Raw genomic sequence first — 22,983 nt, forward strand, 5'->3', positions numbered from 1 at the left:
AAATATCTGTACCATATTATTTTGCTGTTATTTGGGAAAACCTTGCCTAAAAAACAAAAAATCTGATTCTATTAAAAAATGAAAAATAAGTGGAGACCCGACCCTCCATCCCCTTTAAGATAATTGATTTTCTTTGCTTCATGCATACATTGATGTCAGCAGAGCCTTGTAAAAGCCTGTCTGTGTACAGAACTCTCACTATGACCTATCATTGTCCTCTAGCACTCGTGATATTAGACTGTGCTTACATAAATGCATACAGGGCCCTAGTGCTTCTAATGCATCTGTGTCTCACACACCACACATACACAATCACACTCGCTCATGCTACAAGAAAGAACCATGTGAGTAAGCAAAGGGCACAAGAGACAAAACTGATAGAACCCAGAAAGAAAAACAGAGGTGGATATAATGAAGAGAGTGGTCTAATGTGACATGAATAAAAAGGGAAGTTAAAATAGACTATAATGCAATCACAATTAATTAAAAATTAGTTGCTAATTAATTGAAAGCATTTTTGGCATATTTTTAGATATGCAAGAAAACCAGTTATAGTGCTGCAATTATATAGGATGTCATGTTGAGTTTCCTAACATCTGTAGTCAGCTGGTGGTTGTTTTGTTTGACAAGATTGTTCAGTGGGTTTAAAAGCTTCTCATAATTGGATTAGGTTGACACTATATTGACACTTATGTGTGGGTGGGACTTCACCTCATGGGATCTAACATATTTACAGAACGCCAATGACTTAACCTTAACAATTATTTAGCTACAACTACAAAGAGCAGTAAATGTACCACACATATAGCTGCATGACTGTCTGTCATGTCTGTGTGTGTCACATGTTGGGTGTCATAATTTACTGTGTGTCCCACCTTCCCCCTCTGGTTGTCTGGTAACTTTCGAGTCCATTCTGGAATTGACGGTAGGGGCTACAACTCCAAAGACAATCACTTCATCTCTTTCTCTTTGCCCTGAAGGGCACAGTTGTTGAGAGAAAAGGGAGGGAGAGATTGACATTGACTCATCCCCAGGCCACACCCCCTGAGATGGAGGACAAGGTCAAATAGTGCCTGGTCTGCAGGCTGACTCTTCGTTTTCTCCTCCTTTCCACAGTGAAGAGCCACCCTTACCTTCTTCCATTGCAACACCATCACCTGTCGCATCACCATCACATGGGGTGACCCCAACCAGTGCCCCACAATCCGAGGTCCAGGTGGAACATCATGTTGCAGAGAGCACCGTGACATCTATCAATGAAGGAGGGGGAGATGGGGATCGAGACGGAGGTGATGCACAAGAGAAAGGGAGTGCAGAGGTGGAAAAGGAAGAGGTGAGGGCAGAAGAGATAGTACAGGAGGAAGAAAAAACCCAGACACAACCACCACAACCAATACAGGAGGAGGTGAAGAAGGGGACAGAGGAGCAGGAGAAAGAAACACCAAGTACTGGAAGCACAGGAAGGAGGGCAAGCTTGCATCACACTGCTTCACCAATCAGAGTACAGAGGAATGGAGCATGCAGCCACTCTACCACCTCCGACTATGAACTCTCACTCGACCTCAAAAACAAGCAGGTAGGGAGCAGGGCACTGTGGGATTGCAGATTTGAGGATGTGTGAATATATGATTCAGGCTATTGTGGGTTGGTTGTTGTGCTTCAGATGGTTTCTTTTAGTTACTGAATGTGTTAGAGTGTGTTCAAGTTGGTACAAACAAAAGGACCATACTGGAGTTGGATGTTTACAGGTTGATCATCCATCCTCATTTCATACACATGCATTACTATCTTCATCAGCATTTTAATTGATCACAAGGGCCAAATGGAATCTGCAGTGAATTTTGTGGAAGTATGGTAAAATGAGTTAAACCAGGGCTGTCCAGGGCTCCTGGAGTGCCGCTGTCTAAAGATTTTTTTAATAAGTTCTTCATTAGGTGGTTCACATGCTCTTTATTACAATATAAAATACAAAAGTTCATCTCTGCAGGACATTGTTTCTCCCAAAACAGGTTTGGACACCCATGTGAAAGAGGATTGAGGACATTCACACAAGAATTGCATTAAAAATGCACAAAATTAAACATAAGGTGCATACATTGATTTATTATCTACAATCTTACTAACCAATTAATGTGGTTTAAAGAAAACATTAAACATCTACATCTTGCATTCATAGATTTTGTGCAGGCCTAACTGCCATTTGATTGCATCATTAGGGGCAGACTACCCAACAGCTATGCTTTTCCAAAAGAAATAGAATTGCCTATTAAGCTTTTTTAGATATCATGGGGTGCACAAGCTGGAACAGCTGTTCCAAGACAGGGATCATTATTATGCTCATAATATTATAATTGTCTGAATAACTAAACGTCATTCAAGATGGGAGATGAGAATAACAATAAATTGAATCACAATTAATTCATGCTAATAAAAAGTGTTTAAACTGCTGCTACCACTACTACTACTACAAAATACTGCTTCTCTTGCTGCTGCTGCTACTACTAACACTACTAACAACAATAATAATTACTAATTCTGGCTAATTACAGATTCACTATTTTCAACAATATACAGTAATTGTGCTCAGTATTTTTATGCTTAAGTATCTGTAATACTTTATTTCACTTTATGTAACAAGCTTATTTTAGTGGTATTAGAAGACTGTCTGCTTTATACCTGCTATAATTTTATTTTGATGAAACTTAACAGACTGAATACAAAAACATTGCTACTTGCAATGTCTTATTATTTTATTAACCCCATCCTTGATCTGACTTCTGCTAAAACAAGTCAAATGAGAGTTAGTTGATGTGATTGCTAAGGTACTTAAAGTTAGATCAATATCCAAAGTGGACTACAAAATAAAGGGTAACCTAAATTTCTAGCTTGTCAACATGCTAATAACACATTAGCTGCATTCTCTCACTTATGAGAGTATCACATTGACACCTTAACATCATGATAATATTACACTTTATTGGAACTAATAACAAAACCTAATGATTCTTTATGGCGTCACCTTGAAAATCCTCTTTTGGAACCTTTATTATTAACACTGATTTTAAAGCTATTATAGCTTACAAAGCTGAAATGCTAAACTAAATCCTATGAGCTAGGATTCTTTGTCAGCTACCTTGTAGTGTGTCTGAGTGCTGATAAATCTGACTCCACACGATCTTTCAGACTGATGGATTCATAGATAATTACTGTACAGCAATTTGTCGGTGTGATTGCCTCTTTATGTTAATGAAGGTATGCCTAGCCTCCCAATGAGATCTTAAATTATTCTTTCTTATTCTGATAGCCTCATAAATATACATGTATCCTTGAGACACAAATCAATGCAAACGAGAGACTATTGTCAACCACCAAATATCAACATATTTGTGCAAGAAGGCAACTAAAAGCAAGTGAGCTAATGAGAATTCATTCTAAGCGTACTATTTCTACATGTGCATGATTTGATTTCTGTTTTACCATGTTAGATGTGTATTTAGATTTCATTTCACATTTAGACAATGCAAGAGCAACAGACATGTATTGCAAGGTTTGGTAAAATGTCTTGGAAGATGCAGCTTTTTGATGGTTAATTTCAAATAACCAAGACAGAGTGGGACTGATTAGTTCCTCCCATCTTTTTTTTTTTTAACAGCCACTTTATTCCTCCCTTTAACTGTCACGACTAAGACTTTTAGTGCTACTTGTTTTTTTTTAAGTCTTATTTGCAAAACATTGTTTTAATGAATATTTGCTTTGTTGAAAGACTTGAAAAACTTTTTTTTATGATGGTCACTAAAACAACGTTTATGAATAAATTAGTCTTCAAAATAAATTAAGTATTTAATGTGTGCATTTGGGTTGACAGGTATACAGTATTAAATATCTTTCAAAAATAGACAAAAAATCATAGGAATGTTCATGCTACTGCATGATGGAATTATCATAATTAAAAAAAATTTTACTTTTAATTGCAATGCAATTATCAAACTCTTTCTTTTACATTGTAACTAGTGTATAACCTGCCCACTTCAAATTAATCTAGGTCTAATTAAATTTTTTAATACATTAGAATGGATGTCTGACTCCCTTAGGCCATTTGCGCACAACAAGCCCTGTCACATTGTTTTACTTTACTGTGGAATTTAGACATGGATTTATAGCTCATATTGTTTTACTTTTTGCTGCACTTTTTCCCCTTATATTTACCTGTTGTTGCTAAAGAATCCGTGAATCTGTTGTAGTATGATTCTAATGGTAAAATATAATTTCTATTTAACACTCAAGTTCCTCACCTTTCTAATGTAGTTTAGGCTTGTCTTGTTTGGGTATGCATGATATGACATTTTCTGCTTGGATGTTTAAGTGAACTTGGACAGAGTGCTGATTCATCTGTCAAATCTGATTTACCCAGGCTGAATTGATAGAAAGCAGTGTCATTGCTACACCCCCTTCGTTTACGGCTACAGTGGTTCTGGAGTGATATCTCTTCGTGGCACTGCTTAGAGAAATAATCGCAAACCAACCTGGCAGCTGATTTGATGCAGGACTTAATTTGTTACACATTTCACTGTATCTGTCTTTATTTCCCCTTCATGCCAATACTCGTTACACTTGTTTTACTGTGCAAGACCTGAGGATTATAGATATCACAGGTATTTCTTTGATTTCTTTGTGATCAAGTGGTTATATTTCTTTTGTTTTGGTTTGTTACTTCTGATGTCCAGACTGCAGCTCTGTACAAGACTTTTTGTGAGAAGAGACCTGGTCATGTTGAACCGAATTAAGCCTGGTTTCTCTAATGTTTTTTTTTTTTTTATTCTGTTTATTGATTTAGTTCCCCGTTGGATGGGGAACTCCAATGCTATGTGGAAAACCTTCCACAATATGGGGTTTTTGTCAGAAACCAATCATCTGAAAGAGTATAAAATCCAACGAAATGCCAAATGAATTGGCAGCGTCAGCATGCACAGCTGGCGTCAATGACAATCAGTCAAGTATATAAGACGTGGCTAGTGCAATGCTCGACATCCTTTTCGCTTTCAGAGCCTTTCAGTAGCTTCTGAGAGAGTCTTTGAGGGTTCTCCTACCTGTGTCTACAGAGAGAGATCGAAAAGCAGCTTCTCCCGGTCCAGAGCGCGTATACGCAGTGGCAGACGGTCGAGCTGGGTTTTTCTTCCTTGCCTGGCGTTCTTTGGGTCCAGTCATCCAAGAGCGGTTTGTATATAGGGAAAAAGTTGCAAAAGAGCAACCCACCACAGTTGTCCCCTGCACTGCGGTTGGCACTTGGGCAGATCTGAGGATTTCAGTGGAAATAAATCCACCGCCTTTGGGCTGCAGACCTCTCGCTCCTTCAAGCGCTCCATCCAAGCTTCAGGTGAGAATAGCTCTCCCTCTTCGGATGGTCGCTCTGTCACTTGACACCGAGGATCAGATGTACATCGCTGCATCGGAGGAAGGGCTGTCATTGTCTGATGAGGATGCGGACCCGCTTGCTCCCTCCCTTCAGGGTGGAGAGCACGGCGTTGGCATCTAAAAAGCAGGCATGATGGCCATGCTTTCCCGGGCTGCTTCGGCCGTGGGCCTGGTGATGGTTTATCCCCCAGCCCCGCGACCGGACCGACTAGATGGGTGTTATGTGGAGGATTCAAAGCCTTCCGTCCTCTTCTTCCCGGACGTGCACAGTAAGCTCACGCAGTCTTGAGGGCACTTTTTTTCTGCCCGATCTGCGTACGCTTCCATCCTCACCATCTTTGAGAGTGGGCTGTCAATGTCTGATGAGGATTCGTACCCGCTCCTTCCTCCAGGTTGATGAGCGCGGTGTCAAATCTAGAAGCAGACTTTGTGGCCGTGCTTTCCCAGGCTACTTCGGCCATGGCTCTGGTGATGGTTTATCCCCCAGCCCCACGGCCGGACCGACTAGAGGGGTGTAAAAACCTTTCTTCCTGGATAGGCACATTAGGCTCACGCAGTGTGCTGCATGCGCCTCCACCCTCACCTTGCATGCTATGGCCACCTAACAGCACTACCAAACGCAGGCGTTGGTTCTGACCCAAAACTGGGCATGAGCTCCGCACCCAGGGAAGGACGATGACCACTTTAGTGGCCAGTAACGCCCCCTCAGGCTAAATCTAGTGATGTGTGTGATGTTGACAAAGTTTGCTTTCTTGACTCACCCATATCCCGAGCTGGCCTGTTCGGCGACACCGTCAGTGAACTCGCCCAGGAGTTCACGCTGGTGATGGAGCAGTCGGAGGCGATGTGTTATAATCTATCGGCGGGATTGTAAGACAGCTCCGTCCTACCGAGCCATCCTCATCCACTGCTTTTCGTAGAGGGCGCTTGTCTGTAGCTTTTTACTCCGCCACCCCGCCTGTGCCTCCGGCCGTTTAAAAAAAAAAAAAAAAAAGAAAGAAAAAGAAAAACGGCATCAAATGTTCAAAGAGCTTTTTCCTCTTTCCTCGGATGTGACAGCCTGAACACTGCCAGTTTGGGACGCTATGCTTCTCAGCTAGCAGGATCAGTGCATTTCGCCAATGGCTCACAGAGGGCGAGAGAATGGTCTCCTTTCTCTCCCTCTCGCAGCCCCTCCTCCGGAGTTTGGGTGTGAGACCAGAGCGAGTCTCTCACCTCTCGCTCTCCCGCTGGACCCAGCGCTCCCCGGGCCAGCCCACCCACTCCACGCTGCCTCACCTCTGGCATGTCAGTGATCGTGTGGGCGGGTTCACTTGCGGGGGCTCTGCCTGCCTGGTTAGCGCGGGCCAGCCCGTCGCAATGTCTCATCTGTACGATCAGACTCGGCTATGCGATACAGTTTGTGAAACGGCTTCCCAAGTTCACGCGTGTATTTCACAAGGCTCAGTCCTGCGTCCGCCCCTGTCTTGCGAATGGAGATTGCTGTCCTCTTAGCGAAGGATGCAATCGAGCCAGCTCCTCCAGCCAAGATGGAGAGCGGGTTTTACAGCCCGTACTTCATCATGCACAAAGAGAGCGATGAGTTATGGCCAGCCCTAGATCTGCGTGTTTTGAACCGCTGCCGTCACAGGCTGCGCTTTGAAATGCTTACGCAGAAGCGCATCAACCGATGCGTTCGTCCTCGGGATTGGTTTGCAGCAATAGATCTGACGGACGCGTATTTGCATGTCTCCATACTTCCACGCCACCGGCAGTTTCTGCGGTCTGCATTTGAAGATCAAGCATGACAGTACAAGGTCCTTCCCTTCAGGCTCTCTGTCTCCGCAGGGTTTTCACCAAGCTCGCGGAAGAAGCCCGCGCACCCTCTCGGCCTGCGGGTGTCCGCATGCTCAATTCTATCGACATTTGGCTGATTTTAGCCCACTCTCTGGGATAATTGACTATGCACAGAGACGAGGTGCTCCGGCACCTTCACCTGTTGGGGTTTCAGATCAACCGAGAAAAGAGCTGGCTCGCCCCCATGCAGAGCCCCTCCTTTTTTGGGTTGGAGCTGGACTTGATCACTATAAAGGCGCGCCTCTCACGAGAGGTCGACAGAAAAATGTGGTCCCCCTGAAATCTTTCAGAGGCTCCTGGGGCATATGGCATCCGTGGCCGCAACCTCGCCGCTCGGATTGCTCCATATGAGACCACCACGGCATTGGCTTCACGATCGGGTCCCCAGACGCGCATGGCACGCAGGCACACACCGAGTGACTCCACTTCGCTGTGTCGCCGCGCCCCCACCCCCTGGAGGGACCCCTCTTCCTACCGGCCAGAGTGCCCCTAGGTTAGGTGTCCAGGCATGTTGTCATTTGACAGATGCTTCCAGTGCGGGTTGGGGGGCCGTGTGTTGCGGGCATGCTGCTGCGGACCTACGGAGGGGAACCCAGCTGCATTTGCATTTCTACTGCCTGGAGCTTTTGACAGTGTTTTTCACTTTGCGCCGGCGCTGAGGGGGCAACACGTGCTGGTCAGGACGGACAGCACGGCAACAGGAGTGTATATCTACCCTATGGGGGTGTGCACTCCCACCGCATGTCTCAGCTCGCTCGTCGTCTGCTCCTCCGGAGTCACACGTGGCTGAAGTCGCTGCGTGCTGTTCACATGCCGGGTGAGCCCAACCGTGTAGCCGATTGGCTCTCACGGCAGCTCCTTGCCCCGGGAGAATAGCGACTCCACCCCGAGTCTGTTCAGCTGTCATGGGCACTGCCCCACAGCTGGCCTCGGGGCACGTGCTACTTGCGTTTCCCCAGTGAGCCTGCTCGCGCAGTTACTGTGCAAACCCAGGGAGGATGAGGAGCAGGTCTTGTTAGTTGCGCCTCTCTGGCCCAACCGGACTTGGATTTTGAACTCTCCCTCCTCGCGACGCCCCCCCCGGCGGCTCCCTTTGAGAGAGCACCTACTCTCTCAGGCACAGGGCACCATCAGGCACCCTCGCCCAGATCTGTGGAACCTCCATGTGTGGTTCATAGACGCGAGGAAGACTTAGGTAACCTACCAATGGCGGTTGTTAATACAGTCACTCAGGCACCCTCTACGAGGCATGCCTAAGCCCTGAAGTGGAGTCTATTCCCTGAGTGGTGCACTTCTCGCTGAGAAGACCCCCGATCTTACCAGATCAGTGTTGTGCTTTCTTTCCTTCAGGACAGGCTGGAGCGAAGGCTGTCGCCCTCCACACTGAAGGTCTATGTGGCCGCTATTTCCGCTCATGATGCGTAGATGGCGGAACCGTGGTGAGGCATAACCTCATCATCCAGTTCCTCAGAAGTGCGAGGCATATGGTTCCACCCTGCCCCCTCTCTTGCCCTCTTGGGACCTCGCGGTAGTGCTACGAGCCTACGTGAGGAGCCCTTCGAGCCACTCTGTTCAGTATCCTTGCGATTTCTGTCCTTGAAGGCAGATCTGCTGGTCGCGTTGACATCGGTTATGAGGGTCGGGGACCTGGAGGCTAATTTGGTCAGTGACTCATGCCTAGAATTCGGGCCGGCCTACTCTCACGTTGTCCTGAGACCCCGGCCCGGCTATGTGCTCAAGGTTCCTACCACGCCGTTTAAGGATCAGGTAGTGAGCCTGCAAGCGCTGCTCGCGGAGGAGGCAGACCCAGCTCTTTCAATACAGTGTCCTGTTTGCGCTTTGCGAACCTATGTGGACTGCACTCAGAGCTTTAGATCCTCTGACCAGCTCTTTGTCTGTTACGGTGGTCGGCAGAAGGGAAGTGCCGTATCTAAACGGAGGTTGGCCCACTGGAGAGTGGATGCTATCTCCCTCGATCTTCTGAGCCAGGGCGAGCTGTGTCCCCCGTGTCCCTCCACATGGAGCCTCTCTGACAGACATTGCAGAGCTGTGGGCTGGGCAACACCTAATACATTTGCTTGGTTTTACAATCTGCAAATGAAGCCGGCTTCCTCAAGGGTATTAGGTAACCCTTGGTGTTTAAGGAAACAATTCAGTTGGGGTGTTGAAACACGCTTGCTGCGCCATTCTCCCTAACACGGAGGTATGTGCGCTTTTTCAGCTTTGTCAGTTCAGTTCCCCGTTCGGTGAACCCTACAGAGTTCCTCCGAGGCCCCCAGCATCTGACTCAGGGGAGGAGTCAGACGTTGGCCTGTTACGTTGTTGGCATGCCCACCGGTCAGCCCGCATTCTGGGTATAAGTGCCTGCTATGCGTGATCCCCTGCAGGCGATCCCATAAGCTCACTCAACCACGGTTTAGTCCCCCCCTGTGTTAGGGCGGGCTCGTGTCTTCCCTCTTTGGGGAGCAGGTGAACTCCAGTCCAAAGCCATGTGGTACAGGTAAATTGGGTAGACTAAATTGTCCGTAGTGTATGAGTGTGTGTGAATGTTTGAGAACCCCTGATGTAAGTAATAGACTTTTGCAACTGTAACTTCTTTTTTGAAAACGCAACTTATGTCAAGTCACCATGGTTTTATTGCATTGTGGATTACAATCATTTTTTTCAAGTTAAATTTCAATGGGATGTTTTGGGTAAGAGTTAGGAACATACAGGGCAGGTTTGTGTAATACCTTGATTTTAGGGACTAGATTTTCTGAAAAGAAACCCATGCCCAGTTCAGAAGTAATAAACCCCAGAGGTATCTATCCTTTCTATAGTCATTGAGACAAATGTAGGTATATTTATTCATAAATTTTCGTTTTGGCTTAGTCCCTTTATTAATCCGGAGTTGCCACAGCAGAATGAACCACCAACTTATCCAGCACGTTTTTTTATGCAGCGGATGCCCTTCTAGCTGCAACCCATCTCTGGAAAATATCCACACAAACATTTACACTCATAAACTACGGACAATTAAGCTTACGTAATTCACCTGTACCACATGTCTTTGGACTGTGGGGGAAACCGGAACACCCGGAGGCAACCCAGGCAGAGACCCAGGCCTGTTCCTTTCCTGGTTCCACTGTGGTCTCTCCTCTTTTTATTAGCTAGAGCTCATCCGTGAGACTCAAGACAAGTACACTTGATGCAGAAAAATGTGCTGCTTGTTAGCACTTACACAACCGGACTGATGCTGCAATCACTCTAGAGTTTGTTTGTGCAAAATTCTGTTGTACAGCAAAAAGAGATGTTGTGCGAAAAGAGAATGATGGACATCCAGGAGAAACTGCAGGTCTGAGAAAGTCACCAGCAGGTGTTCAGGCTAGCCCACAAGATCAATGAGGAGACTCATCTGTCACTGAGGTCTTTGCAGGAATCTGTCTCACACCAGGTTTATAGAGATCTCTGAATAAGGAGAAACAGACTAACAAAGCATAAATGCTGTTCAAAGTTGAATGTTTTTTTGGGAAGTGTTTATGACTGTAGTTGCCTTAATTAATGCAGACTAATGATCCTTTAGATTATGTAGATTTCAAAAGTTAAGTAATAATATTTTATCAATTATGAATTAAATTCAACAAGCTTACATTTAACAGAATCAAAACTCCTGTGCCTCTTCTGCAATTCAGTGCTTAAGTCCAGAAAGATACAGTGGGGGAAAAGTCATTTTTAGTAATGCTTTAAAAACATTGTTTTCCAGCCCTAACCGAGCTTTATTCTTAAAATGTATAGTTTATTTAAAGTAATTTATACAAACTATATAGTATACTATGATCAAGGATACAATCAGTCAGCACAGTCATAACTCCATAGTCAAAAGCAACATTTTGAGTCTGCCGGTTTGTTTACTTGCAGGAGTTCCATTGGCATTTCCCGCATGTGAATTCTGATTAATTGAAAAAAAGTTTAGGAAATATGTTCAACAACATCTGGCCAATGAGTGATGTGGATTTAGTCACATGACTGCAAATGGCAGAAAATGGCAGAAGATGGCCAAAAATGCTATAATGTATCATTTATTGCCCTTGGTCTGGACCAAATGAAGCGAACTACAGATGTGAAAGCACCCATAGAGCTGTTGACTTAAAATTTTCACCAAATGTTGATAATAATTAAGTTCTGTGTAATAAAATGAAATGACACAGGGAAAAAGTAAAGAACACATGAAGAAAAGGTGTAAATTCCATTTTATATCTCCCTTTGTTCATGTGTTCGTTACTTTGAAAGCCTAGCCCGCAGCTGGAATCTTTGACTAGAAAATGAATAGCAGCTTTAGTCCAACTTGGCAAGGTGACGAATGGTAAGTCCTTTATATAAACAAGAATAAAAGAAAGAGGTATAAGAAAATAAAAACAATTTAATATTAAAAAATGTATTTAAAAAAATGATTAAAATGTGTTAAAATAGGTTTCAAGGGAATTAAAAAAAAAGACACAATAGTGCAATCTGTGGGACATAGCACATTGCTTACCAGATGGGTTTTGTCTTGTATAGAAAATCTCTTTGACAAGCTCACTGAATCCTGCCCACTGTTTGTAGAATCTCTCTGATACACTTATTGAAGGCTCAAAGCTGCACCCCTTCACTCTAAACATGAGCCCTTTAAGTTATGTGGCTTCAGAGTAGCAGTGGACTTCTCTTGTGGTATGGCTGCATACAAATGTGAGTTATGTTTTCTTATAGTGTTTATTTATGGAGCAGGTAACACTTTATATTTAGGGTCCAAAATAGTGCATTAACTAAGCATTAATTAACGGTTCATTTGTTTACAATTAACAATTAGTTAAAAACAAAATCAGTGTAATGAATGGTTAACTAAACATTTAAAGGGTCCCGAATTATGCATTGGTCGAGCTCCATTGAACTTGTAAATCATAATTACCTTGTTTACATTCATGCATCAGTCAAGCATGAGCAAGCACATAATTCATGATTAACTAAACATAAAGGCATTTTAACCATTATTTAAAATTTGATAAGCCATATATTATTTATTTGATTTGTTGTTTAAGTTAACTGAACAACAAGCTAGTAATTATGGTAATTATGTTTAATTACTACTGGTTTGCAATATGGTTAAAATAGTGTAATAAACACAGCTAGCATCTAAGGCTAAAATGTCATTAATACAGTGCTGATTAAGGCAATCTGACCCCTTATTCTAAAGTGAAACTTAGAACTTCTAATACAAGATAGAAGAAAATAAGTCAAATACTTTTTATTTAACAACCAAATTAGTTTTGCCCTAAGACACAGTGTGCAGTTTTTTGAATTTCATGGCACAATCTGTGTGCTCCTCTTGCTGGATCAAAAACATTTAACAGGTCCTTTTATGCTTTAAAAGTTTTTTTTTTTTTTCATCCACATTACAAGTTTCTCTATTTTTTTGCTGGCCACTTGCCATACAGCAGATTGAGAAGTCTGTTTTCAAGACTGTTGTTCTCTAAACTGTTATGTCCCATGGAAAAAAAAAAAAATTCCTGTTTTCTATTTCGTCTGTGCAAGCCCAATAATCAACTTCCTAATATCTAGCGTGCGATTTTTGATACATCCATTTATCCAACGACAGAAGCATCACCTACAGTCCTGGAGACTACTCGGATGTTTGCATCTCCACGATGGTAAGCATACCACAACTGTGTTTTCTGAAATGCACCTTTTAATAATATACCCATGTAAAACTTTAGCTGGAATGATTGTCATTACTGCAATAGGCACATGTTTATAAACTGATACTTTATAGATCTAAGCTTAAGTTACTATAATGTTAACCATAAAGGTAACTCCTGGATTCATGTTACAGATTAGCTGCAGTCAGTCAGATAAGGAGTTAGTGCATTATATTGCATGTTTATTTTTAATTGCACCAAACTTTCTTTTTGACAAATATGAGTAATGTTGAGACCTGTATGAGAGCACTGGTCTGGGATTCATCCAGTTTAGGGCTGTTTTAATTGAAAAATTCTTTCCCAAGAACACTCGCTGCCCAAAAAGTGCCCTTAAGAGACTTCATACAGTTGAAGTCAGAAATATTAGCCCTCCTTTGAATTTTTTTTTCTTTTTTAAATATTTTTCAAATGATGTTTAACAGAGCAAGTAAATAAACGTTAGTAAGCAGTTTATAACTGCAGCTACAAATGCTTTATTCTTGACTTATTAGCACCTATATAATGTGCTTAATATTTGTATTTTCATACTTAGTTAATGATTTATTTTTTATTACTAAATTAAGTATCGCATTATTTACAAACCAGTTGTATTTAAGAGTAGTTGAGGGTTTTTAGGATAATTCAGAATGAGTTAGTAAATGATTAATAAACTATTGAAATCAACATTTATATATCTAATTATTATTCAGACATATACTAATAGTTAACTAATATGTTAATAAATGCTTTATTAACTCAACTTCACGCAGTTTTGTGACCTAAACAAAAGTGAGGACTATATATGCTTTACAAATCCCTTATAAATGACAAATAAAGGCTCAGAATCAAGTGAACAATAATTTTTTCAATCTTATCTAAAAAAGTTAAATTAATGCAAAGTTTACACATTGCTGAATAACAGGAGTGTCAAAATACGACATAAAACTGGATAAAACAACAACAACAATATGATAATTTAACAATATAATAAGATTCAATGTTTAAACTCTACAGTGATTTTATTTTAGATCAGGTTGCAAAGATTTATTTTTCATTTGAAGTACAGTTTCATTTGTGTATCTTTAAACGAATAGGAATGAATAATGTCTTTTTTACTGTTTTGAATTTAACTGAGCCTTTATTTATCATTTATAAAGCATAAATAGTCCTCACTTTAGATTAGATCACAAAACTAGATGAAGTTGAGTTAATAAAGCATTTATTAACATACATAGTAACCATTAATATATGCCTGAATAATAAAACATAAAAGTTGATTTCAATAGTTTATTAATCATTTACTAACTCATTCTGAATGATCCTAAAAACCCTCAACTACTCTTAAATACAACTGGTTTGTAAATAATGCAATACTTAATTTAGTAATGAAAAATAAATCATTAACAAAGTATGAAAATACAATTATTAAGCACATTTTAAATATGTTTGTAAGTCAAGTATAGAGCATTTGTAGTGGGAATTATAAACTGCATACTAACGTTTATTAATGTAGAGTTAATGTTTAACAGATAATGAGTTCACTATTTATAAATTATTTATAGTGTGTAGTTATTATAAAGTCTTACCAAGCCAACTAGTAGCTTTAGGTTTACTCGCTTTAAAGTCTACTAATAATCTTTTACAGTGTAATGAGATTTTAAAAATTATCATATTGTGTAACATTTTGGTAATTTGATAACTACAGTAAGCAGCTAGAGATGACTGTGGCAAGGAACAAAAAGTTTTGGTGTTTTTCATCACACTCAAAAATAAAGGTACAAAATCTGTCACAACAGGTTTACTACACAACAAATTAGTTCATAAAAAATTTAAATATCACCTTAAGTTGGACCTGTTATGTACACAAAAATGAAAAAGTTCTACCCCAGTGATAACTATTAGACTTACTTCTGAGAATGAAATGTTTATTCTCTATTGACTTGTGTGTGTATGTGTGTGTTTGTTTGCAGCCAGAAAGCCAGAGTAGGAAGTCTGGAGCCTTTTATCGACATGCGTAGGACAGAAAAACTATAGAACTAGCATCCACTGCTTCGATTGCAGGTCCTGGTTAGCCCCTTTATTCATCAGGGGTTGCCACATTGGAATGAACTGCCAACTATTCCAGCATATGTTTTACGCAGTGGATGGCCTTCCAGCAGCAACCAAGCACTGGGAAACACCTGTACACTCTCACATTCATACACACTCATAAACCACGGACATGTTACTTTTATCCAACTCACCTATAGTAAATGTCTTTGGACTGTGGGAAGAACAGGAGCACCGAGAGGAAACCCACGCCAACACAGGGAGAGCATGCAGACTCCACTCAGAAATGCCAGCTGATCCAGCTGAGACTCAAACTGGTGACCTTCTTGCTGTAAGGCGACAGTGCTAACCACTGAGGCACCATGCTGCCTAGATTAAACATGTAACAAATAAATTCTTCCTAAAAGCGAAACTTTGCTTAACCTTTGGTTTGTTTAAAGTTCTCTAATTTGACTGTTCCTTATTTGCAAATGGAATAGACAAAACAATGTGCAGAGTCCTTTTATATTCTTATTGATCACTGTTCTTTGCTGTTTGTCACTGCTAATGATTTTTCCTTTTAACATATTTATTTTTTTCATTTAATAGATGGCATACTCTTTTACAGATGTTATTTCGCATTAATTTGCACGTACTGTAATATGTTTAACCAGCAAAAAAATCCAGAAATATCTTTCTGCATTCATGTTCTTTTTATGTGATCTCATTTAACTTGCTGCATTTGTTATACAGTTAACTATATTTATACTTGTATTACATTAGTTTGCTAGATACTGGAATTCACTTTAGAATGGGATCAAATTGTCTCTACAATCACTTTATTAGTAGCATATACTATTAGCTTAATCTAGTAGATAGAATGTGGATAAGTGCCATAATTAATGTGGATATAACTTTGACTTTAGAAAAGGGGGTCAAATTGCCTTTTTTTTTTTAGTAATATATTAATGACATTTTAGTCTTAATATTTACTAGTTCTAGTCAATAAACTTAAATATGACTTAAGTGCCATTGTTAACATGGGTATAACTTTAACTTTAGGACTTTAACGAAAGTTAAACTGTTTATTACACTATTTTAGCCAGCAGTAATTAAACATAATAACTAGCTTGTTATTCAGTTAACTTACACAACGAATCAAAGAATTAAAATGGTAAATAATTGTTTAAATGCCTTTACTTTGTTGAGTTAATAATGAATTATGTGTTTGCTTATGCTTAACTGATGCATAATTGTGAACAAGTTAATTATAATTTACAAGTTTAACTAAGCTAAACTAATGCACAATTCATGTTTAGCTGACCATTAATTACTAGTGTATTTTGTTTTTTAAAAAACAAATTATATCTATCAATCCGCTTGGTAATTGGTGACGTGTTGGTTACGTTTGTAATACTGTTTCCGGGTCCAAGCCGCCACTCATTTGAGTTGAGAAATTATTAGTTTATGATCACTTTCAATTCATATCACACATTAAAGTTAATTTTATATAAAGTCATTATGTACACAATAATCTCTGGGCTTTCTGCATAACAAATACCCAAATTTTAACAATTTATAAAAAATTAATAACTTTCTGCCATCGGATATTAGGCATGGACATATATGTTGCGATCGGGATTTTTGAAAGTATTAAATCGCTTTGTAAACGTTTATAATTAACATTTCATGAGTCTCCCCATACAGTTGAGTAGAGCGCTTGGACCCGGAAGCCGCTTCGTGTGACCTCACACTTAACAAGCGGATAATCAAATACTGGCGGATTCCACAGAATGACAATATCTATGATCTTGAGTAACTTCCATATCTAAATATAGGTCTATCATTCAGCAAAAATAGGCTGACAAATAATCTATCCAAATATTTTTTACATGCACACTGAAACACAATTTAAGAACAAACCATGGATAAATATTTAAAGTAGGATGCACTTGGCTGTTAAACAATTAAAAAGTTGCATAGAATGAAATGTTGATTTCCTTTCTGTAGAGGTATTTTTTAAGTAATATCCTATTGTAATTTTTGTTTTTAAAGCTGTTTATAGCGTTTATAACGTACACATTTATAAGCTGACTTTTATTTTTAACAGATTTTTTTAGAGTTGCTATAGTTTTTTGTGTTGCTCATTTCTGAAACGAAGTGTGAAATTTCAGTTAATGATGATCGTTTTAATGCTGTGTTAAATCGAAAAACAGACTAGTTAAAATTAGCACTGTCAAAATTATTGCGTAAACGCATGTGATTAATTTTAAATAATTAACACGTTAAAAAAATTAACGCAGTTGCAGGTTTTTTTTACTTCCTGTTGTGGTTGACGTGTGTTTAACATCCAAAGAAATATGGATAAGACCAAGGAAGCCCTTTTCGAAGGCAAGTTTCAGTATAAAACAATAAATGTTGCATTACCAGGCTCTCCAGCGTTTCTTCCACCACTTCATGCAATTTCGGGTGTTTAATTTTTAACTTTCGACTTCTGTTTTAATGGAATTTGATACCACATGGCGAACAGAAAGAAAAACCTCTGCATTTCGTGGCTTGGTGGTCCTTTAAGGTAATCAAAAATCGCTGCTTACATGGTAGACACTTAATAAGAGTATTATCTTAATCATATTAAAATCAGAGTATTGGTGTCAATGTAAGTGTACTCAGAAAGTGACAGATGATGTCACGAGCTGTCAAAGACAGGGCATTCCTCTGCCTTTCAGCATGCGCCCTCAAATGTGTCATTAAGTTTGACATGTTTCCCACTTACACGCAAGAGTCTGCTTCTTGTTGTTGTGTCAGAATCATTGTGAAATATAGCCATACTTTAGAATGCTTAGTTTAAACAAATTTGATGAATTCGATCATGCGTGTTGAATCTGAAGGGAGTCGCTTTGGCTGCGCTGTCCTGCGCGCAGTGTGTGCGTGTGTCTGTGTGTCTGTGTGTGTGTGTGTGTGTGTGTGTGTGTGTGTGTGTGTGTGTGTGTGTGTGTGTGTGTGTGTGAATGCGTGCGCGTTTGTTTCTTAGCAACAAACCTGCATAAACGTCCGTAGCTACAAAAATCAAAAAGTTATGAATTGCCGTGAGACTCACGACTCATGATTTGCACTCTCAGCTCACATCATACAAAAGAAATAGTCCACATTATCCCTCGATAATGTCAACAGGACATGAGAGGACTGAGAAAAATTGTTTCTACTTTATAATCAACGTTCTCAACTCACAGCAATAGAACTTTTCAATGAGTGCAATTGTTTGTATTCAATACCTTACTTTTATTATAATTTTCCATTTTCCAAATCTGCAATGCCTGTATTTTGGCATTTATATGCAGTCCACTTAGAATCCATCTTGGAAATAATTTTTTTTCTTTGTTATGTGTTTTAATTTCTGCAATAAATATGGCTGTCAGGATCTTAATGGTTTATTGTGGGTATGTTGTGTATATGAAAAAAATCTGTGTTACAAGTTAAACAAAAATTCTTATAAACAATTATATTTTGAATTTAAATATTTTTTGTCTTTTTTTTTTAAAAAAGGTGCGTTAGTTATTTTTTTATAATCGATTGAACTAGATTAAATTGAGTCTTTTAAATACAATGATATGCTATAAATGCATATTATTATTATTATTTTTTTGTATAATGGATACGCTAATAGATGGAGTGGGGGGGATAAAAATAAACAAATAAAAATTATTATTTTAAAATTAGATTTCAGCTCCACTGTGCCATCCTGCTGCCTAAAAATAAAGTCCATTTAGAAAAACAGATATTAGGTTTAGATTTTATTATCATCATTTATTGGGGCTCTGGTGCAGTGACAGGGGCTGGAGGGCTCTCACAGGTAAAGGGTGAGGTGGGCAAAGAGGTGGGTGTGGAGCTCACCACTTTTTGGTATGCTGACTGGGGCTCGCAGCAATGGAGTGTGAAAGTTTAGTTTCAGCAAACACCAGTTCTTTTTTATTTATTAGCAGCCATATTCAACATTCTAAACTCAATTTTGCATTCTTTCTTGATCTCATTATAAAACTTTTAGGGTTGTTTTCTTCCCCATCTTGAACATTCACAGTGAAATCTATGAAAGGCAGAAACATACAACATTTGACAATAATATGTCAGTTTAATAAAAAAAAATAAATAAAAAAAAGATGTAATATTTATTTGAAATTGAAATGTACTTTAGATACCACAGTCTATTAGGCCAGTGGTTCTCAAAGTGAGGTTTGGACCCTCTGGAGGGTCGAGAAAAACAAATGTGTAGGGGGCAATGGTGGGTCTAAAAATTTCACATATGTTATTAAACTATAGGAATTAACACTTTATTTTGATGGTCCCTATGCACATTTTGTTGACTAAAATTTGCATTGCAGCTACATACCAATTACTTCTCATTTGAGTATTAGTAGACTGTCTGCTTAATCTCTGCTGATACTCCTCCCTCAACAGACATTTAGCTGACTATAAGTAAGTTTGCAAGTACATTTCAACTTAAACTTACCCTAACCCCAACCTAGTTATATTTTATTGAGAATTAGTTGGCATGTAGATGCAATGTAACTTAGATTCAACAAATTTCATTAAAAGAACCATCAAAATAAAGTGTTACGAATTACCATATTTTATCCATAACCTACAGAAGACAAACATACACTGTAAAAAAAATCCCCGTGAAAAAGCGTTTTTTTTTCTGGCAGCAGGGGCGCCAGAAAAAAAAAACGTTAAAATACAGAAAAAAACTGTTATAATAAAAGATGTAGATAAACTGTTAAAAAACAGTCGTTTTCTGTTTTAGAGTTACAGGTTATTACTGTAATTATATGTATGTAATTATACAAGTTATTATGGTAGTTTTACAGATTATTACTGTGATTATACATGTTATTACTTTAATTATACAAGTTATTTATGTAATTACACAAGTTATTATGGTAGTTATAGATACATGTTATCACTTCCCACATACAAAATACACTCGGGCCAGTTCCGGCTAGATTGTCGCCTGCCGGAGACTTACCACTCGTTGCCCGTGGACTCACTGCCCGAATTAATCGGGCCAGATGCGGCGGCCGTAAGCGAGCCCGAGTGAAATGTGCGCTGCGGCCCGGAGCTGGCACGACTCAGTATTTATATACCTTATAAAACCTTTTGGTATTACATTGATACTTGATATTACAACCATTTGAATTTATATAACAGCAAACGCAGGCTATAATGTAAACAGAAAGTATAGGCACTGTGTTTAACCTTTGAATAAAATGCAAACTGCATACATATCCTATAACGAAAAGAATCAGACAAAGGACAAAATAAATACATGATAAACGTTTATTGATTGCAAGAAAAAAAAATAGTACTAAAATTGAATAAATAATTTTGTAGTGCACAAGAATATCAATATAAAAAAAAACAATAAAAACATAAAGACACACAGGAAGACTTAAAGAAAAAATCTGAAATTGCACACATACACAGAAGTTTTTAAAACAACCCTGTTTTCCCAATAGACATGACTTTAAAAAATTGTACAAGACACATCTTGAAACAGCAAAATTTTATATAAACCTGAATATAGAAATCAATTTAAGATATAGCAGGAAACATCTTACAAATACCTATGAAAATCCGTAAAATATACAAGTCAAAATTGTAAAAAGTATATATATATATATATATATAAATGCAATTGAAAAGAAACAAATTGCTCAAGTATCAGGGATCATCTTAATACACATAAAATGTTGTTTAAAAAATAGAATAGAATAGTGATGTAAACAGTTGAAACATTAGCTTTCTCTTCTTCCCTCCTTTCTCCATCCCTGTCAGGAGCAAGTTGTAGCCACTGTGTAATGCATTTTTCAATCTCTTTATCAGTGGCGTGATATGGACATTTGTCCTCACTGCATCTGTGATTAAAAGATAAACAGATAATTAGTAGTGAACAAGTACTAATTTTAAAAAAATAAAAAAGATGCTTGCTCTCATATAAAAAAATCTAAATGGGACTGTATATAGATTTTTTTGTTCCTCTGGTTAATAATTCACAGAAATGCACAGATGAAACGGCCCCTAATTGTATTAAAATGTATATTCAAAACCAACTTACTGACTACGACAGTTCTAAGGGGGAATGCACGAAAGGCCACTTTTTAATTTGACCCGCTCCAGTTAATTTGTTTAGCCAAGGAGTTAGCCAAAAGCTTTTCCAGGATACGGCCTTTTCCAGGATACAACTTGTGTAAATACAACAGTGGGTTAGACACTGGTGATATTCTCTAGTTGATCTTTACTTTTTTAGCTGTATGAAGCCTTTACAAGTTTAGTGATGTCTTGATTTCTTACAAAGACATGACGAGTTGCAATAAGTTCTGTCGTGATCTCCAACTGCACTAGAACAAGGACTGTAAATGTTCATAGGTGTACTGGAATGTACAGTATATGTGCATCTTCATGGTGGTCTTAGGATTTCTGCCATAGTCATTGATGGTGATGGTACTTGTGGTGCTGCATTGATTTCTAAAATCTTCATACCTGCCTTTTATCCAGCCTCTTTGTTCCAAGTAATTGTTCTTCATCATGGTATAGTTGTCTTTAATGTCCCTTGATCAGATACATTTACAAAACAAAACATCACTTTAGTATAGTGCCAGGGCAAAACTCGCTGGTTGTAATAGATCAATGACATTATGTGTTTAAAATAATTGCAAACAAACCTGTTCTTTCTTTAGGTGTATGACAGGCGATCATCATCCTCATCTGTCTGCCAGTCAGAAATCACAGTTGCTTGTGAATGTTTGAGTCGAGCTTCCTCATATGCATCTATAATAAAACATCACATTGTTGTTAACCTCACGTAAAGAAAAGTTCAAATCCTGAAATACTATCAAAGTTAATTAATGCCTATAATACCTATAGTGTAAATAATCAGTACACTGAAGGTTGCACAAGATTTATTAGTAGATTCATGCAGATTGACAGCCTTATGAATCTGAGACATAGATTTGTAAGATGGCCAAGCACATGCATTATTCTGTACCCATGAAGATTAACCTACCATTGTGAAAAATGTTTAATGATGATGATAGCCAATAACAATAAACCATTTCAGCTGTTTGTGAAGCAATTAGTAATGTAAAGTCTGAAAAGCTCAATCTATGTTGAAAATGTATCAGAAGTTTACAGCTTATAATGGACTTTAAGCACCTAACTATAACATGTCTATTCACATGTTCATAAGAGTGTGCCATTGGCATCTTTGGTCGTGATGTGCTGCAAAATGACCTCACTAACCTTTGCTAAACAAGAACAATAAGACTTTACCAACAAATATTGTTACCCATTCATTTAAATCAGAATTTACCATTAATCAGAATTTTTGTCAATAACTAAAAAAAAAAAAAAAAAAAATATATATATATATATATATATATATATATATATATATATATATATATATATATATATATATATATATATATATATCAAAATCTGCTTTAAGACATTCAGTTTTACATTAACTGAACATTACAGCTTGAACAAAAGATATAATTGATTCACATAGGCTAACACATATGAATTAAAAGCACATGTTTTGCCATGTTGGTGTTAATGGATTCGTCTACAGAAACTTTCTTTAACGTAAAGTTAGCATACACACAAATTTGTTTAATGTTTCTTTAAAATAATTAAAATAGTTTTCAGTTACTAAACACGTTACTGTCTAACATTATGTTAAAGGAACAGGAACTTTCAGATGTGTTTGTAACGTTAGCGCTAGCATAACTTACATTAGCTCCAGTCGTGTTTCTTAAAGCAAGTTACATTTCGTATCAAATTGTTTTAAATTACTAAACACTATTACAACCAAACACTGTGGAAAAATGTTTTAAGCTCTAAATTCGCAAAGTATACAGTACACAAGCAGTAAAAACTTTACCTTTCTGACCGGAATCCATGTGATAGTTTTGAAAAACCAAACAAACTTCTTTTTCTTCCTGTGATCTTCATAGCAGTC

General features: G+C 38.6%; 1 protein-coding gene and 1 long non-coding RNA gene across 18 annotated transcripts in view; one reads left to right on the forward strand and one right to left on the reverse strand.

Annotated features, from left to right (window-relative positions):
* The window catches only part of iqsec3a (IQ motif and Sec7 domain ArfGEF 3a), a 259,936-nt gene that overhangs the window by 96,265 nt on the left and 140,688 nt on the right, over positions 1-22,983 (forward strand). For 11 of the 17 annotated variants that reach the window (XR_015483220.2, XR_015483215.2, XR_015483214.2 and 8 more), the window contains exon 3: positions 1,117-1,576. The exons of the other annotated variants lie outside the window; for them this stretch is intronic. Coding sequence is in view for 3 of the 11 variants with exons in the window: in XM_087248285.2 (XP_087104411.2) it covers positions 1,117-1,576 (460 nt within the window). In the remaining 8 variants the exon portion in view is untranslated. The remainder of the gene's footprint in view (positions 1-1,116; positions 1,577-22,983) is intronic. 17 annotated transcript variants of the gene reach the window in all.
* LOC148679956 (uncharacterized) lies at positions 20,284-22,979 on the reverse strand. The gene is made up of 4 exons (XR_015942443.1): positions 22,906-22,979; positions 21,683-21,788; positions 21,501-21,569; positions 20,284-20,875 (listed from the first exon to the last, which is right to left on the reverse strand). It is a non-coding gene; the product is annotated as an uncharacterized LOC148679956 (long non-coding RNA).

This window comes from Danio rerio, chromosome 4 (genome assembly GCF_052040795.2).
Source record: "Danio rerio strain M-AB ecotype USA chromosome 4, GRCz13ab, whole genome shotgun sequence".
Classification (NCBI taxonomy): domain Eukaryota; kingdom Metazoa; phylum Chordata; class Actinopteri; order Cypriniformes; family Danionidae; genus Danio; species Danio rerio.